The sequence below is a fragment of the Budorcas taxicolor genome, chromosome 21 (assembly GCF_023091745.1).
Source record: "Budorcas taxicolor isolate Tak-1 chromosome 21, Takin1.1, whole genome shotgun sequence".
NCBI lineage: Eukaryota > Metazoa > Chordata > Mammalia > Artiodactyla > Bovidae > Budorcas > Budorcas taxicolor.
This window is the reverse complement of record NC_068930.1, coordinates 69,451,068-69,470,543: the sequence shown is the minus strand read 5'-3', so window position 1 is coordinate 69,470,543 and position 19,476 is coordinate 69,451,068. Positions and strand designations below refer to the sequence as shown.

Sequence of the window (19,476 nt, the reverse complement as noted above, 5' to 3'; positions counted from 1 at the left end):
GGCATGTCCTGCTTTTCTTTTTCTACTGTATGCATTCATATATTCCTTTGTAATAACGACATAAACACTCGTGAGCCCACTCCTCAAATCCAGACCTTAGCAATTACTCAACACCTGCTTCCACAAGCCAGCACCACCCCCACCCCCCACCATGGGGTAAGACCCCTGGGGCTTTCGTGACAGCAACGAGATGGTTAACCCAACTCGAGTATGTGTTCAGATTACAGGCTACTAAGGTGTTGTAATAAGGAATGGTGTTTTTTTATGATCTCCAAGCAGGATCTTGAGTGAAGAGAAACAAGCTGTGCAAAAAGAAATGTACATTGTGATATAGCTTACATAGAAAATAAACAGAATCATATATTGGAGGGGGTCTATTTAGATATATATGCAAATGCACAGAAAAAAAAATCTGAAACCAGACATCTGACTCAGATAACAGCACTTAAAATGGTGGTGGTTGGTGGGGAGGTGGGAAGTTGGGGAGGAGAGAGGAGTTGATGATGGTTTTAGCTTTTATCCAGTGTTTGATTTTCAGTAATAGGTATATTAATTATCAATGCATTTCTTGCATAATTAAAATAAGCATTTTGTGTGTGGGTTTTTTTGTTTTGACTTGTTTGTGGGGGTTTTGTTAGCTTTTAGCTTCTTTTTTTTCTTTTACAAATACAAAAGGAAGCACATTTTGGCTGATGGATGGGGAGTGGGTAGATTCCCCCACACACACATCACTTCTGCAGACACGAAGGATTTATCCTGCCCCCCAGATCACTCTTTTTTGAAATCTTCTGCTCTAAAGCAGGAATGCCCCAGGTCTCTGAGTGGTTAGCAGGTGATATGAGGCCAGCAGGTGTGTGCCCACCGGCTGGAACTGTACCTCCCATGGGCCCCAGATCCCTTCAGACCCGCAGGGCGTGTGTCTGCAAGGCACCTATTGGGGAGAAGTCCCTTTCCTCCCCAAGAGCTTTAACAGGCCCAAGAGCTAATGCCCTGGCCCGTGTTTTCGAAGCTTAGCAAAGTGGAAATCAGGACTCAAGAGAATGTGAGACGAGACAGTCCCGGGCGAAGGGGACACAGGAGCCCCAGGGGAGCAGCGCACATGCTCCGGCAACCCTGCGGCTTGCTGGCAGAGACCCGGGGGCTCGCTGCGTCCTCTGCCGCCGATTCCCAGGCAGAACCCACAGCTCTTATGTTGCCCTTCCCCAATTCTAACCTACAGGGCGTGTGGCTGACACGCTCCCTGAAAATGGGGTGCAGGTCCTTGCCTGCTGCTCCCCACGTGTCCAGGGTGGCATGCCACACCCTGACTTCTCATCAGAACCCCTCCCTCCCCCAGACACTCCAACCTCTGCCTGCATACTAAGCTTCAGACCCAGCCCCCCAGGCCCCCTCCAGCTGTCGCAGGCATGGAGCTAACTGCGCAGCTAAGAAGACCCTTTATCTTTACGCAGATAAAGACATCAAGGCCCAGAGATCCCAAGAACACAAAACCAGGCCAACCTGAAACCCAAATCAATCTAAAGTTAGGTTTTGTCTTGGCCTCCATCCACACAGATGAGCTGATCAGTTAGCTGCTTAAGGTCTTCCCCTCCCTAAGCTGACCAGGCAGGACCTTCTAGAATTCTCGCCCCTCTGCCAGGCAGACACTTATTTTCAACCATGACTCTGCACAAAAGAAATGTGAGCCCAAGTTAGCCAACCCTCCACCAACACGACCAGCTCTTAATCACCTTTTCCGCGCACAAGCCCCTGCTATTTATTACATGGCACTTTATTTTGGATGGGGTTTGATCCTGGCGAAGACTTTGAGATGTCTGTCATAGTTTTTGCAGATACCAAAGATGCTTATGATAAATAAAAGTAAAATACAGTTCCCAGGTTACCTGCGTCTGCCTCCGGGCCAGGGTAATTCCATGTGAAGATGCTCTTTCCTCCAGAAGGCTGCGTGAGTCCCACTGGGCCAATAAAAGTTACAGGGTTGACTCAAGGAAAGGGCCTCTGGACCCACGGCTGACCTGTTTATCCCTCCAGGTGTCCCTCTGGATTCTACAAAAATGAGAAGGGCTTTGAAAGGGACAGTTAGGGGACAGATACACTGAAATGACAACCATTTTTGCATCAGTTGATCGCCTACTGTGCACCAGGCACTCTCTAGTTTCCTCCATTAAAAGCATCAAGGTGATACTTGAAGATGGCTGTCCCCATCCTAGAGGAGCCAGTGAAGGGAATTATAATCCCTTGACCAAGGCCACCAGCCTCCACCCAGAGGAGCCTACCCTCTCTGCCCCCAGAGCAGACCCCCATCAAACATGCCCCCTCACCCCTCCTCGTAATCATAATGAAAGATTTTAACACCACCCTGGGTTGGGGGGCATGTAATGTAAGGGACAGTCAAGAGGAACAGCATTGTTTTGGATTTTTAAATTAGACTACCATCTTAAGGTTGTGTAACCCCAACCACCACCCCCAGCCTTTGAGGGCCTTACCCCTCCAAAGAGGCTATCTGTATGGCAGAGCAGGGCGTACGTACCTGAGGAGAGGGGTGTCTTTGAGGTCAGCCTAGAAGGGCCTCACACTCCCCTGGGTGGGGCTGCCATCCTGGCGGGCCAGGGCTAGGCCTCTCCTTGGCCTTGGGAGCCCACTGACTCACTGCCCGCCGGGGGCAGTGAGCCACAGCTGCAGGACAAAGAGCTCAGGTTAGATCCATCCTGAGGACTCTACGCATTTACATATTGTTCACATGTACCAATCAGGAGATAAAAAGCAATCATTTTTCAGACCTTTTGATTCGATCCTGGGCCAGGCATCTACTCCCTTCCTGGAGAAAGCCGCCATCCAACCTGCCAGCCTCCTGGGAAGGGAGAAGAGAAAATACCCCCCAGGTTCCCAGGCTGAGGGGCAGCCCACCTCTCCGATTCCCCACCCCCAGGCCTCCCCTCCTAATGCTGACAGCCCTACTGTGTGCCTAGGGGGAAGGAGGGCAGAAAGCGTAGCTAGTACAGACTGCTGTCAGGGACAGGCCTGAACGCTGCAGGGTCCAGTCGAGGGGCTTGCTCAAGGGGCTTCAGAGCTTGGGGGTCACAGAGCAAGGGCGGGGCCGCAGGGCCTCCGGTGTGGACCTCAACTGGCCTGACACGTGGGCAAGGCCAACGGGACTCGCAGTCTGTGTCAGACCCAGAGAGAGAAGTGAGGATGGCCCATGGGGTCTGAGGTTTGTCCTGGGCCTCAGGCTCCTCTTCTGCAAAATGGGGATAAGAAAACAGTCACACCTTCAAAGGGTGTTACGAGGATTAAGAGAATGAAAACAGCGCCTGGCACATAGTAAGGACTTAGATGATGGAGGGAGCCAGACGCAGTGCTGGGGGACTGTATCATGTGACGTGATGTGGGCCCCTGAGAACGGCAGGACACAGCCCTGAGTGGACTGAGGTCCCTACTGTGCAGAGTATGTGTGCTACCCCAACCTGGCCTTTCATACTTAAGAAACCTATTTATCCAATAACCTTCTAGAAAGAAGCGGAGCTCCAGCTGACGGGACAGAAGCAGAGCCACTGATCGCCTGTGTCAAAGGTAAGGCTCAGGGTGAGGGGGTCCCATGCTGACCTCCCGCCCCCAAGGTGGGTGGAGGGGTGGGGCTGGGCCGCCGCTCAGAAACAAAGGTTAAAGGATTTGTCTGTTTGCAAGAAAAAAGCTGTGACATGGAGGACTCAATGGCTCTGTACAAACACTTGAGTGGCTATAATTAGCAGGCTCTGGGCCAGCTGTCCTGTCCCTCTGCCCACACCCAAAGTAGCCAAATTGATTGGAAATGACCACAGGAGGTCTTCCGGGAGCCCGAGGGCAGACCCTGAGGTCCTCATTCTTTCAGTCTTGCCTCCCATCGAGCCATGAAATGGAAGTGGCTCCTCCGGTCCTCAGGGGCTCTGAATGGCCACTGCCCACTGCCCATGGGGTGTCAGCTCCTGCCACCCCCCCAACCCCGTCCACCAGTGCAGAGAAGAAAGCCTAAGCTTGGCTTTGATCACTGCCTCTGCCTCTTCCTTCCTAAACCGGGCTCTCTGAATCCCAGTTAAAGCCGTGAAGCAGGGAACACACCCCACCCCGAAAGGAACGAAGTTAGTGTTAGGGGCCTGGTGCCCAAGGTCAGGCCTGAAATATCCATTTTAATAAATGAATGCTAATAACCCCGGTCTGAAGGACACGTGCCTTCTGCATCTAGACACCCCATCCCTTACTAGCTCCAGACACGACCTGCTCAGTGCTGGGGCTGTTCAATGGTCCTGATCCCAGGGGCCCTCGCCACCACTAATTACGGCTCCCGGGCAGGGCGCGTGACCCTCTGGACTCTGGCTCCCTCACTTACAAGGCAGGGCGTTGTCATCTCGTGGGGTTAATGGGAAAATTAAAGTTGATGCCATGCGTGAAAACGCTGCCTGAATCCATCTGACCATTACAATTATAGTGGGTGTGATAAAAGTGATAATCACAAGAGTCCTAATGATAATAACAAGCCCAGACTCATTTGGAGCATCTCATAGTACACGAAGGGCTTGCGGCACCCCACTCCCCTGGGGCTCCCTCCATTAAGTAAATGGAGAGACTGAGGCCAGTCTGGGCCGAGTTGCCTGGCACCAAGGCCCCACCCTCCTGCTCCAAGAAGCCCCATGCTCCTGGGCCTGCAGCCACAGCACCCCAGGAACAGAGGGAACCCATCAGAGACTCAAAAAAAGCCCACTGAAGCCCTTCTCAGCCTGACTCTTAAACCTGGACCAGCACTAGAATAAGCCCCCCAGCCTGTGTTCCCAAGAACACCCAATTTCTAAGAGAGATTGGTGGAACGGAGCTCCACCTACTCTGGCAAGGGGCTTTCCAGGTGGCACTAGTGGTAAAGAACCTGCCTGCCGATGCAGGAGACATAAGAGATATGGGTTCAATCCCTGGATTGGGAAGATCCCCTGGAGGAAGGCATGGCAACCCACTCCAGTATTCTTGCCTGGAGAATCCCCATGGACAGAGGAACCCGGTGGGCTATGGTCCATAGGGTCACAAAGAGCTGCATACAACTGAAGCAACTTAGCACGCACACACATACTCAGACAACCACTCCCTGCACCCCTGCTCCCCAGGGTCATCCCTCTGACCCCTCTCAGGACCCCTGAACTATAGGAGCTACGTGAGAAGACCCTTTCCCAAGCCTCCCTGCAGCTCTGGGGAAACTGAGGGTCAGGAGAAGGGCACGCTCAAAGTCAGTGAGGGCCCGGGGCTAGCAGCTGGTTCGGGCGCCCTCCCCTGCCCACTTGCCTTGAAAGGCAAGAGCAGTCCCGGGGAGCAGCTGGTTGGCCCCGCCAATCGGGGCAGCCCAAAGAAGGAGGCCACTGGCCGCCTGACCCCTCTCCCAGCCCCGCCCGCAGGCAGCACTCTCCCCATCCCCTGGTTATTCTGGGCAGAGTGAGCCAGCTGCCCCCTGGAGCCGCCCGTCAAGTGGAAGGGCGGGCAGGCAGTCAGCGGAGGGAACACGGCTGGGTCAGGGGCACTGCCCATCCCCTGGATGGCAGGGGGAGAGGTAGCGAGGGGCTGTGCAGACCCTCTCCAGGAGGACCCCTGCCCCGCCTGGGCTGGAAGTGAAGGAGGAGCCCAGGGGACAGTACTCGCTGTCTTCTTGAGTCACATGTCCGCTTTCTAGACACTAGTGTCCCCAGTGATGTCCAAGGCCCAGTGGGGCCTGACAGCCTAGCCCCTCTGTCCAGGCCCCAGGGGGAGGAAAAGGAGGATGGAGACTCGCTGTTCGGGGTCAGTGAGAGGGGTCTCCCATCTGGGAGGACCAAGGGGGTCTTTGACACACGTCAGGGGGTTGAGTGCTCAGGAGTGGGGGACCCCTGACTTGAACTCTGCTCGGCTAGCAGTCCCTGAAGGTCCCAGGGCCCCAGGGCCCCAGCCCAGCTCTCCACGGGACCCTCCAGGAATCCCCCTCAGAACTCCCAGCACCTTCCTCCTCCTCTGCTCCCGACCAGCCAGCTGAATTCAGAGAGGGAGCACGCCACTGGTCCGTACCAGGGGAACCAAGAAGGACCCCCAGCCTCAGTCTGCACACCCTGACCTTGGCATTAATCTAACAGAAAAACGAACAACAGCCTGCAGCCCTTCCAGCGCCCCTGCGTGCCCACCCACACCTGGATGCTCCCCTCTGTCCATGCTGCCAGCAGGACCGGGGCAGCGGAAGGGGCAGGTGAAGACAATGAGACCACCAAGGCCCCACGACCCCCAGCTGTCTCCATCGTGGTCAAGTCCACGTGGTTCTGAGCACCCCCTGCAGGCCACGTGGGGAAGGCTGGGGTCCAGAGAGCTGGGGGGCTCCAGGTGTGGCGGCCAGCACCTGGGAGGCCGGCAAGGTGTCCTCACCTCTCCCCTAATTCCTCCACTCCCGCCCCCTGCCCCAGGCTCAAACCCTGCCCCTAAACATCCTCTCATCTCCTCTTCCAAGCTCTATTTTTAAAATCAGATTTCCTTTACTGCACAAGTGAGCTGACAGTGAGCGGGGGGGCGGGGAAGGGATTCGTTGAGGGATTGGCCCCCCGCCCCTCCTCCACACCCAACCCTTCATAGACACGTTGGCAGCCCTGACCCAAAGGGCCGCTTGCTCAGAGGCGAGCAAGGAGCTGACCTGACTGCGAAGGCTCCGGGCACTGAAGGTGGTGAGGCTGGACTGTCTGTCTCTGAGTGTCGGGAGGGGAAAGAGAGTCCAATACAAAGACCCCAGACCAGCTGCACAGCCTGGATTTTGGAGGGTGGGTTGGTTGGTTGTGTTTTTTTTCCCGGTAAGATTAAGAATTTCCAAGTCAGTAGATATTGCTCAAAGAAATTTTCATGAGCCTTGAGACTTCAACATGATCCCAGCTGCGTTTACAGGACTGGGAATAATACTTCTTTAGAGCCCAGAGAAGAGGCAGGGGCAGCCTCTTGGGCTGTGTGGAGCTGTGGCAGACAGGCCCATGGAGGACAGGGGTCAGCAGGAAGCCCGCACTGGTTTCTAAAGCAGTATTCGGCAGGACCCGGGCCCCGACGATGCCCAAAGTCCGGGCAAAGGGACAGACAGCTGAGCCCAGTGGAGACTCAAGAGAGCTCTCACCAGGGATTCAGGGAGACCCCTGGCGCTGCCCCGAGACCCCAGGCTCACCTCCGGCACAGTACTGAACACGAGGGCGTGTGGTCCTCATCTCTTACTGGTGATGTTCCGCAAGGCAAAGCTGCCTCCATTTCTTCATGCTAGAGTGGCGGTCTAGCATAATGCCTGGCCCAAAAGAAAGAGTCAGGACATTCTATATGAATTAATGAATCACAGGTACAGAGACAAGCTCAAAAAATTATAAGGAATCTGTGACAATAAAATCAAGATGCATTTGGGGTACAAGAAGTAACGAACCCCAGTCTTTCAGGAGGGAAGTGTGAAAGGAATAAGGAACTGAAGCTAGACAGTAAAAAAATTTTGATTTCGTGCAAATTTAGGCTTTCTACTCTAAGTAATAAAGAGCCATGTAAAGATTTTTCAATATAACAAACACTTGGTCCAATTTTCATTTCATGCTCAGGCAACTGGATTTTATGTTATGGACATGAAATGTTAAGGATTTTAAACTGAAGATATCATGACTAAATGGAGGTGCCACGCTAAGATGTGAAGGCATTTTGTTAGTGATGATTAAAAAGATTTTAAGCGGGGGCTGGGGGCGGTTTCATGAATAGATACGGAGTTTGGAGGGAAGCAGTCTGCACTTTATTACTGAGAAGTGACACAATCGAACTTTTATAATGACGCTAAGGAGTTTGGGTTCTTGCCCATGGGTCTGAAGAAGTACACTGGGGAGATTTTTTGCTTGTGGGAGGTAAGTAAGTAGAAAAACATAAAACATATTTTAAGGCTTTGGATTTTATGAATGGACAATGAGGAAACACTGGGAAGTTGTTGACAGAAAAGTGAAAGCCACACATTTAAGTATCACGCTAAAACATCCTTTATTAGTTGAGGGGGTGTTAAAGTCTGACTTTCCGAGCATACCAAGGAAATTTGATTGATGTTGACAGCAAAGTTGAAAGACTTTGATCAGAGAAGTCCCATGACCAACACTGGGAATACGCAAAGAAATGTGGAATTTACTTTGAGGCTCTGATACAATGAGATTTTTGCAAGTGCCTAGGAATTTTATTTCAGCCAATAGAAAGTTCTAAGAGGCATGTGCTGAGTTTCGTTGTATTTGATAAAGAGTTTGCAGTGAAATTACCAAATAAAATTCACATTTTATGCTAACATTTTGAATTTTTATTCCCTAATTCCACAATCAAGAGACACTGTAAGATTCTTAGGGTGAGGCGACAAGATCAAAGTTTACTGACTGTGCTAGAAAGGGAGAATTTTACTTTAAGGAATGACAAGATCGAATTTTTATATCATGCTCATAAGGATGGATTTACGCCAATAAAGGGTTTCAAGGAATGACAGGGTAAGATGTGTGGGGTTTTCTAATAGACTGATCCAATGATAAATTATATGATAAAATGTTGCATTTTATGAGTAGTTGGGATTTTATGTTATAGGCTATGAAAAAACCTTGAAGAGTTTAAAATTGTAGTTACATGATCAAATGTACACATTTCAGGAGAGCCACAAGAGCAGATTTTTATGACAAAGATTATATGTTCAGATTTTTATAACATGCCAAGTAGATGTGATTTTATGTGTGAATTGAATGAATTGAAGGCATTGGAGCATCTCATTCGAAGGAGGGATATGATCTCATTTTTGAACCTCATGTAGAGGCGTCTGGATTTTAGCCAATAAAGGATTTTAAAGAATGACTGACTAGAGTTTAGTCTCCAGGGGAATTAGCTAGTAAAACATATTTTAGGCTAAGGTGTCTGGATTCGATGAAGCAGATAATGAGGGTGCATCGACAGTTCAGGGGAGGCACCCCTTGGCAAAAGTGAACCCAGTTTGTGCTTTATGCAGGCAAATTGAGCATTTATGGCAAGTAAAATAGAGGCGGGGCAGGAGATACAGGGGCTATAGGGTTGAATTTACATAGCATGCTAAGAAGTTTGGGCTCTATTCTGAGGAACAGTATCAGTTTTTTGTGTCGGGCTAAGGAATTTGGATGTTGGCCATTAAGAGATTCTCAGAGAGTGATATGGCAAAATGTCTGTGTTTCATAAACAAAGGCTGCATAGAAATTGTACAGTAAAATGTCTTTTATGCTAAGGAGTTTAGGTCCTATATGCTAAGGACTTTAGTAACTAGAGATTTTATAAGACTTTAAGCAGAAGTTACAAGACCAAATTCATGTTTCTTGCAAGTGTGGCCTTTAATGAAATGGTCAGACTTTAATATCATGTCTAATTACTGGTTTGGAATTAAGCCAATAATACAAAGTTTAAGAAGTGACCTAGTGAGATTTGGGGTTTTATATCCATCAGTTTGCAGATAAATTCATAATAAAATTTTTTTATTTTATCCTAAATGATTGGAACTTCATGTTATAGGCAATGAAAAGAAACTTTTGTAAGCTTTAAATAGAGAAGTTATGGATAACTTTTATGCATCTTGGTAAAGTTTAAATCCTATGTTAAGGAATATTAGTAATATCAGGTAATATCTGGAATATAGTAATATCAGGTTTTAACAACATGCCAAGGATATCAGATTTTAGGTTGAAATTGGGAAAGTTGAAGGATTTAATCAGGTGCCTCAAATTTATAAATATATTAAGAGTAGACTTTATATTAAGACAGGGATAATCTAGTTTTTAAATCATTGTGCTAAGGTGCTCAGTTTTTAGCTAATTAATGGTTTTAAGAGACACACTGAGCTTCTGTATTTTAAATTGTAACCAATTTAACATTTTTTTATTGTAAAATTCAAACTTAAACAATTTATTTTAGTCAACAAAGCACCTTAAGAGTTTTAAAAGACATACTGAGATTTTATATTATAACTTAAATCAATTTAAAATTTTAGCCAATAAATGGTTTTAAGGGTTGTAGGTGACATTTAGGGATTTTACATTCAAAATTTTTAATTTAGCCCATTAAAATTTTTACATTTTAAATATTAGACAGTACAATGTTTTAATAATTTTTAGACATACTGAGATTCTGTATTATAAATTTTAGCCAATTTAACATTTTTAGTTTTAAAATATAAAGCGAATTTAATGTTTTGATTTTTAAATTCAAATTTTAGCCAGTTTGAATTCTTAAATATTAAATTTAGCCAATAAAATAGTTAGGAGACAACTGAGACTTTATATTTTCAATTTTAGCCAATTCAAAATTTTTAATTTTCAAATTCATATTTCAACTAATTTAAATTTTAAATTTTAGCAAATAAAGAATTTCCAGGGTTGTAAGTTACATAATGAGATCTTATACTGTAAATTTTAGCCAATTTAAATTTTTTAATTTTAGCTGATAAAGGGCTTCAAGGGTTGTAAAAGACATACTGAGATTTTCTATTTTAAATTTTAACCAATTTAAAATTTTTAATTTTTAAATTCAAATCTTAAGCAATTTAAATTTTTTCTTTTAAATTTTAGACAATAAAGCATTTTAATGGTTGTAAGATACATAATGAGATTAAGATACATAATGAGATTTTATGTCTAAATTTTAGACAATTTAAATTTTTAAATTTTAACCAATAAAAGATTTTCAGAGCTGTAAGAGACATGCTGAGTGAGGTTTTTATTTCTAATACATGAGTTGGCAGATGAATTAATTTGTCAACTTTTGTATTTTAATTAGAGACTTGGAATTTTACAATAATAATATATAGTTTACAGGACTTTTATGAAGGGGAAGTGAGTTAATCTATGTGACGTGCTATATACATAATCTTATTATAATGGATATGAGGATGGTGGTGACAATTTTACCTAAAAAAAATGTCGTCTTTACTTTGAAATAAAAACATGATCAGAATTTTCTATTATTCTAAGACCTTAAATTTTATCCAGAAAATGATTCTGATGAGTTTATGTGTCAGGAATTTTTATGCTAACGGGTTTGCATTTAATATCATATACTGCGAATAAACAGAGAAGGCTTTAATCAGAGGGACTGCAGAATCAAATTTAACTGTCATGCTAACAAGAATGCATTTAATTTTGAAAAGCAGCATATCATGTTGGAAAGGCTGGATTTTAGCCAATGAGGAGTTTTTTGCTAGGGAATGCATTTTTTTTTAATAGATTGGCCTGGAGGCTAAAAAGAAAACTGAGAAGCAACAAAAAGTGTTAAATGGCTCAAGAACGATAACTGTAGAGCTAATTAATTGGATAGCCAGAACTCAATTTGCCCTGCTGCAGCAGAAAAGCACGTTAACAATCCCAATCAAAACATCTCTGTCAATTCAGCCTTGACCCACTAAAGATTTTCCAAAATCAATTCTTCAGTCACTCAGATGTCAAGGTTATCTCATGCCCTCCCCACACCCCCACGCCTTACTGAATATCCCAGCTCTACTAGCTACACCCCAATGCTGGGGGGAAACCAGCCCAGGACAGGGAAGTGCGTCCACTGGGGCAAAGAGATTGGAGGGTCTGTAAAGATTTTTGCACGAGTGGAACTGAGGCCAGATGTTTGAAGTTCCTGAACCCCAGCAGACAAGGAGGGCTAGTCTTGGGAGAGTGCAGATTTTAGGAGAGGTGGGGACATGATTGGTAGGTCTCCCCTGACAGCTCAGATCTGGGGACAGAACTCAGCCCTGGAAGTCGGTGAAAGAGAAAAAAAATCAGCAAAAATTCCGAGTCAGAATTAAGTCACAAATGACACGTCTCTGGCAGACAGTAGGTACTTTCTAAACATTTCTGGGGGGAGGTGGGGTGGGAATAGAAAAGCCAGAATCCAGATCACGGCTTCCACCTGTCCCCAGTGTCTCCTTTGAATCTAGAAGAAATAAGAGCTATTTGGGGCAGCTGACCCAGCTGAAGGGATCGCAGCCAAGTGCCCATTTTCTGCTCGTGCCCTGAACTTGCTAACCAGTAGGCACCTCTCCTGGAGATTCCCACCTCAGCCCCGAGGGGGCCCAGCCTGCCAGGGGTGGCTTTGGATGGCGCTGAGATGTGACCTCTGTGACCTTCTGGTGACCAAAGAAGGGCAGGGAAGTTGACCAGGCCTGTGTGCCAGGCTTGAAATGAAGTGGCCAGTGCATCCTGCCAGGTGCCAGCCTGCCACAGGGCCACTCTGGGCACAGCACGCCACAGAATTTATGAACTGTGAATTTCTCACAGCCATGGGGGAAGCAGGCAGGCCAGACGGGCAGAATAAGCCTCGGAGATCAGGTGCAAAGGTCGGGGGGTTGAGGATCTTTTCTCTCCACAGGATGCCCTAAGTTAGACCCAGGGAGGTTCCCCCCAGCTTCAGACTAGGTGAGCATCTGACTTGTCCTAGAGACCCTGACCTCATGAGACCCCTAAACCACTGCCTTTCCTCCCCCCACTCTCGCCTCTCCCCACTGCCAGGTTCTGATCTCTGACGTCCCAGGCGCTGACCAGACGCGTCACGACCTTACCAGTCTTCAGAGAACACTCCTTTCCATCCGACGAAATGATAGAACCCTCTGAAGACTCATTTGAGACGATGATGGAGCGTAAGAATCCATCATCAAAACAAATGGAGTCCTCCGAGGGCTCATCCGAAACCACCGTGGAGACACCGCCAGGCGGCAGAGCGGAGGCGGCGGGGCTGGCCAGCGGCCTGGCCCAGGAAACGGGAGAGCAGTCCATTGACCTCCGCCAAGACATGGAGGAGCCATCCAGTGGCCCACATAGGGAAATAAAGGATCCACCCAATGACCTACTCCAAGACTTGGAGGAGTCATGCGAGGGTTCTCATCTGGAAGAGGGGGGTCCATTCGGTGGGGCACCTAGTGGAATGGAAGAAGAAGAAGAGGACAACCCATGGGAGTCCCAGGAAGACCAAGACTACTACACTGACCTGGCTGAGTCGGAAGAAGACGAGAGTCCCGAAGAGCCAGACAGCTCAACAGTGGAGGTCATGGGCATGGTGAGGTCCATCATCTCTCTGTATTTCCGGATGCAAGACCTCAGAGAGCAGCAGCGAGTGGCGGAAGAGATCCTGATGAACGCGATCAACAAAGGCCAACTGCCGAACCCGAAGCAATTCTCAGGTGATCGCAGAGAATACCATGAGTTCATCGTGCTCTGCCAGCTGATCTTACAGAGCTACCCAAGAGTGTTCTGCAATGACCGCCTGCGAGTGGGGTACGTCATCAGTCACCTCTCGGGCATGGCTATGGAATGGGCCAGCGACCTGGTGGAGAAAGAAAGCTCCATGATTGACGACTTCCCAGCCTTCCTGGAAGCCATGAACGACATGTTTGAGTACCGCCAGGCCCTGCGGGTAGCAGAAGATGCCATGTTCAACCTCAGGCAGGGGGACCGCGCCGCCATCGAATACATCAACGAGTTCCAGAGCCTCGTACCCACCTTGGGCTGGCCAGACGAAGTCCTCCAGGCCCACCTGTGCCAGGGGCTCAAAGAAGACATCAGGCAGTATCTGTTCCGCATCCCGCAGCCGAATTCGCTGGAAAACCTGATTGCGCTGGTCCTGCAGATAGAGGACAAGCTGGCTGAGAGAAGGGCGATGCTCAGGCTGCCCCCGGAGGCCCGCCCACGGCACCTGACCTGGCTCGACTCACCTGTTCCCGAGAGGTGGACCGTGAGCACCTGGCTGCCCAACGAGTTCCACCCTGGCATCAAACGCAACCACCTCTTCCTGCTGCTCCTCGTGAGGGTGAACCCCTACCACAGCGTGGCGGTCCAGGCCCTGGTCGACTCGGGAGCGACCAGCAACTACATGGATGAGGGGTTCGCCCAAGAGCACTACGTGGAGCTCTACCAGAAGCCCTACGCAGAGTCGGTCCAGACCGCAGACGGCTCGCTGGTCGGCAACGAACCCGTCTGGCTCTACACCGAACCCCTGGTGTGTTTGCACCAGAACCACCAGGAGTCCCTGGAATTTGACATCGTTGCTTCATCCAACTTCTCCGTGATCCTAGGCATCAAGTGGCTCCAGCTCCACGCCCCCGACATCGACTGGGTCAAAGGCCGCTGCACCTTCCACTCTCCCTACTGCCTGAAGAATTGCTTCCGCCCGCCCCCACCATGCATTGCTCTGGAACACCATGCCATAAGCCTACTGCCCGGATTGCCACACCAATACTCCGACCTGGCCGACGTGTTTAACCCGAAGGAAGCAGATGAGGAGACTTCCGACCAGCCAAGCTCAGACGGATCCGATGATCTTTCTGAATCAGAGCCCTCTGAGCTTCAGCAGGCTGGAGACAGTGATCAAAGCGAGGAGACCTTTTACGACTGCGCCTCCACCGCGCCGTGGGAACCTGTGGGTGCCGGGGTGCAAGAAAAAGCCAAGCAGGAGGAATTCTGGGACCTGCAGGACATGCTGACCAGCAGGCATGACTACATACAGATGATTCCAGAACTGTTCGACCAGTTACACGGAGCTACATGGTTCACCAAGCTGGAGCTGCGTGGGACCATCGTGGAGGAAAGCATAGACATACACCAGACAGAAGACGTATGGAAAGTGGCATTCGGTTTGGAGCTCCAAGAGATGGCAAGCTACCAGCCCTTCCTGATCTGCGCAGACCCTATCATCCCCCAGGGCGTGATCCACTTCATCCTAAAGGACATGATCGGCCTCTTTGTCATCTCCTACGGGCAGGACGTCCTGGTCTACTCCATGAGCCAGGAGGAGCATTACCACCACGTGCGCCAGGTTCTGGTCCGCTTCCGCTACCACCACATCTACTGCTCCCTGCAGAGAAGCCAGTTCCACCGGCACACTGCCGAGTTCCTGGGCTTTGTCCTGACCCCCAAGGGGGTGAGACTCAACAAGAGCATCGTCAGCACGATCACAGGGTACCCCACCCCAGGCTCGAGGAAGTCCCTGCGAAACCTCATGGAATTCGCCTTCCCCTACCGGCACTTCGTGGAGCGGTTCGCCGACATCACAGAGCCCCTTGTGCGGCAGCTCCGGGCCGACCCGCCTTTCTACTGGGGTGACGAGGAGCAGGAGGCCTTCGTGGGCCTGAAGCGGGCGTTCCGCAAGGCGCCCCTCCTCTACCACCCCAAGCCCCAGAACCAGTTCTACTTGCAGACGGGCGTCACCAAGACGTCCCTGTACGCCAGCCTGATCCAAATGGACAAGTGGACTGGCAAGAAAGCGTGCTGCGCTTTCTACTCCCGCAACATCTCCCCGATGGAGGTGGAGGCCTCGCCGGCGGAGATGAAGATCCTTCCAATCCGGGCTGCCTTCATGGTGTGGTGCCGCTACCTGGAGAACACCGAGGAGCCCATCATGATCCTTCTCAACAAGGAGGATCTAGCCTCTCTGAACAATGACAGGCTCACCGTACTTCTCCCCGGCCACTGGGTCTTCTTCTTCGCCCACTTCAACTTCGACGTCAAGGAGATGCCGACATCGGAGGACGCCCAGCCCCTGCCCCGCCGGCAGAGACTCCACGAGAGGGCCCAGCAGCGCCGGGCCACCACCACCACCACTACCAGGCCAACGATGCTTGTCACCATGCGGGGCCCCCCTGAGGGTCAGTCCCCAGAATCAGAGGACGAAGAGGAGAGTGAAGATGCCCTTCACCCGGGTGAGCCCAACGGGCAGAGCCTCCAGCAGGGGCTCCTGGCGCTGATACCCGTGGACCAGATATTCAGCAGCTTCCTAGCCCACTTCAGCATGGCCCAGATCAGGGCAGTCATACTGCACTTCTACCGAAGCCTCCTGCTCTGGAAGAACCTCCTGGCCATGGCCGCGCTCCTCGTGATGCTGCGGTTCAGGAGGCGCCTGGCCCTGCTGCCCGCGCCTGCCGCGGACCCGGCCCGGCCGCCCCCACAGCGCTCTCTACGCCTCTTCCTGGACGCGTCCCTCCTCACCAGCAGCGGCATCGCCAGCGCTGTCACCCAGCTGTTCACCCAGATGCCACCTCTCGTAGGCGCCAATGCCCTCCCGCCCGAGGAGCTGGCCGAGCTGTTCCTGGGCCCCAGGCCCTGGCAGCTCCACGCCCTGCAGGGCTTGCGGATCACGCCCAGGTTCTGGCAGATGCTGTGCCAGTTCTTCGGCATCGGGGGCCCTGCCCTCGAGGGCACCCAGACCCACCGGAGCCCACGCCTGGCGCCGCACGTCGAGGGTGATGACTGTGTCGTCTTGCGAGACGCCCTGCAAGACGACCTGCAACGTCTCCGTCAGTGTGGCCTGCATGACGGCCTGCAAGACACCTCGCAGGACGCGCAGGGCGGCGCGTGGGCCCGCAGGCCCCTGCAGCACCCTCCCACCCAGGCCGAGGCCCTGGCCCGCCTGGCCGACATCCGCAGCACCCAAGGGCTCTCCATCGTGACCCGCCGGGAGCTGATGGCCAGAGCCCTGACCGACTTCCTGGCCGCTGTCTCCACCCAGGCTCTGCCTACCCTGGTCGAGGCAAGCCCACCCAGCGAAGGAGCCACGCTGGAGGAACTGCCCAGCGACTCCGACGAGGATGCTGACCTCGACTGAGCGCGCCTCCTCCCCACCACCCCGCCGCCCCACAGAACCTCTCTCCAGCACCTCCCCGTGCCTCCGCCTGCTTCGCTCAGACCCCTGCACCCCCTTCCTGCCCCTCATGACCCAAAGGGAACCACCTGAGAAAGGGCACGCAACCAGCTCATCAACCAGCAACAGTTTCTGTACCAACGGACCAACAACCGGACTATTCCACCACCAGAGACCCAGAGCCAGCTCAGGGCTACACAATTCCGTCTTAATTCAACAGGCGCCAGGTCTGCAACTGGGCATGAGATCAATGAGAAGAGGGCAGTGATGAGCAGGAAATGACCCCATGACCCAAGGCCAGGTGAAAACTCAGCACAGCAAAGGCAGCCAAGCAAGCAAGTGCCAGGGACCCGCCACCCCCTGGAGTGGCGAGGGGCCGCCTTGGGCCACCATGGGACACTGACCTCGGGTGCTCCACTGGCTTCTTCTACCTCCACAGCGGTGCTCCTGCTACCCTGGGCCCCGACCCCCCGCCCCGACGTCTCGTGGTGTGTGCCGTGGTGCCTTCCCCACCCCCGCCTCCCTGCAAAGCAGCGCCCGCCCACCAGTGCCCCCCCAGTCTGGTCCAGCTCCCTCAACACTGACTGTCTGACCCTGACCTCCGGCTCTCACCTGGATGGTGCCGCTCCACAGAGGGTCCCGACGTACCAGTACTTACCAGACTCGCATCCTCAGGAGTCCCCCACGACTCCCGGGACACTGATGGGGTGACCTTGCCCGGTGCAGCTCCCTCCTCCGACCCCCAACACTGACAACACAGAGGCCCGGAGGCGGAGGGGCTCCGAGGGAGACTGAGAGACTGAGTCAGCCAGCAGACTGTGCCAAGTAGCTAAGAGGACTCCTACCAGACCACCGCTCTATGCCACGGGGAGGAGACCCCGCCCCCAGCCCTTCCCCCTTCGCCCCTTCCCACCCCCCAAAATAAAGCAGAATAAAAGATTATCTGACTTTGTGGTTTGTTCCCAAGGTGCAGGATGGGGCGCAGACAGGGCAGGGGGATGGAGGGGAAGCACGTGGAGTGGGGCAGGGGTGGGGAAGACAGGCCCACCCGGCGCCTGGCACTCTGTCTGGGGGAGGCAGATGTGGGGAGGGACCCTGGGAGCTGCCTCTTCCCGAGGGCCTGGATTAGGGTCCCCAGAAACTCAAGTCCCAAATTTTCCCACAAGAGAAATGAGGGTGGGGTGGGGGGTGGGCTGGGCTCTTCCCCCTCAACTCAAAGGGTCTGCAAACCAAGGAGCCTTGGCCTCAAGCAACTCTCCCACTATCACCTCTAGTCAGAAGGTCAAGGTCACACTGCCCTAAAGATGGCAGAAAGGCTGTTCTGAGGGTGCACTGCCCTGGGAAATGGGGAGGGGGTTCCAGGTGAATGGGGACAGCGGGGAGGGGGCGCTCAGGCCCTCAAGGCCCACTTACCCCCAGCCTGGCCCATGCTGACCCAGAGCCCCTCTGCCTGGCTGCAGGGCCCACCCTTGGACCTCCCAGAGCACAACTGCCCCCCCCTCCACACTGAGACCACTCCTGGTGGGGGACACGGGACCTCCACTTGGGGAGGGGTCCAACACGGAGCACGTCATGTGCCCCAAGGGTGCCCTCTCAGCTCCGCTCTACCCCTGATGGCAGCACCATGAGACCACCAAGCAGGTCTCAGGCTCAAAGCCAGGGGCTCCGCCCTACCTCTGGGCTTCCCTCCGCCCCGGGCCCCCACCGACTGCCCGCAGCCCTCTCCCAGCCTCCGTCTCCTTGTCTGTCGCTCGGGCCCATCGGAGCTGCTGTCGCCATGGAAGTCACACTCTAGTTCCTGTCCTCCACCGCACCCCGAGTGCTTATGCAAAATAAACTCAGGAAACCAAGGCCCAAAGAGGGCAGGTGGCCTGAGGGTGGCTGTGAAGGGGTCAAGAACAGAGCCAGGACTGGTGGCCTCTGCCCTCTCCCCCTGGGCCCTCCACCCCCACCACGCCCTGCACACATACTGTCATAGGACCCAGGAGCAACCCCATAAACAGCCACCATCACCATGGCCCCAGGAGCCCAGACCACCCCATTCCTGTCCACTCCCTTAAAACAGCCCCAAGAAGCCAGCCCAGGGTTCTCCCCAGGGGGCAAGTCCCAGGGCTCAAGGTCAGGGGCTCATCTCCAGGAACCCCAAGTCCCCCTAAGTGGCCCTGCCCCTAACATGCTGGCTGGCCCTGGCTGGTAGCCATCTGGTCTTCAGGCCTGTTCTCCCATCACCAAATGTAGGGGGAGTGGGGTAGGAAGAGGGGAGGGGGGCCTCAGGGGCAACAAGACACAACTTCCAAGGGTCTCTGGTTCCTAAAATCCCCTGTTCCCGGGTGATGTGCTTCTGGGGTCTCCCAAATCCCTCGGCGAGGGGCAGGGCCTGGGGGCACAGCGGGGAAGCCATGCCCAGTCCCCGCCCCACCCCCAGCTCACCTGTGCAGGGGGAGGGGCAACAGGACGACCTCTCGGCCAAGGTCAAATTCGTCACTGAACAACCCAGCCATGCCCAGATGTAGGGGCCCAGACGCCCACCAAGGTGCACCCGCTTACCCAGGTGCCAGCCCCAGTGGGATCACCAGAACCATCATGCCAGCACAGCAGACATAACCTGGACACAGCGGACAGTGGTGTCCTGGCCTCACTGGGACCCCCTCCCCAACCCAGCCAGAAGGGGCTTTAAACCCATTTCCAGAAAAGAGAGGCCACTCTCAGGCCAAGAGGACCAACTCCTGACAAGGCAAAAACTACCTGGGTGATAATTCTCCACCTCCCTAGAAAAAGAGTTTCAAGAACACAATACAAACCTGTTTGTCTCCTGAAAGAAGAAAAAAGAAAGTTGATATTGACTGA

The 19,476-nt window shown here is 52.3% G+C and overlaps 1 protein-coding gene across 1 annotated transcript; it reads left to right on the top strand.

Moving 5' to 3' along the window:
- Window positions 1-12,594: 12,594 nt before the first annotated feature.
- Window positions 12,595-16,593, top strand: RTL1 (retrotransposon Gag like 1). Its single transcript, XM_052659543.1, has one exon. The coding sequence runs from the start codon at window positions 12,595-12,597 to the stop codon at window positions 16,591-16,593; it is 3,999 nt and encodes a 1,332-aa protein (XP_052515503.1).
- The last annotated feature ends 2,883 nt before the right edge of the window (window positions 16,594-19,476 follow it).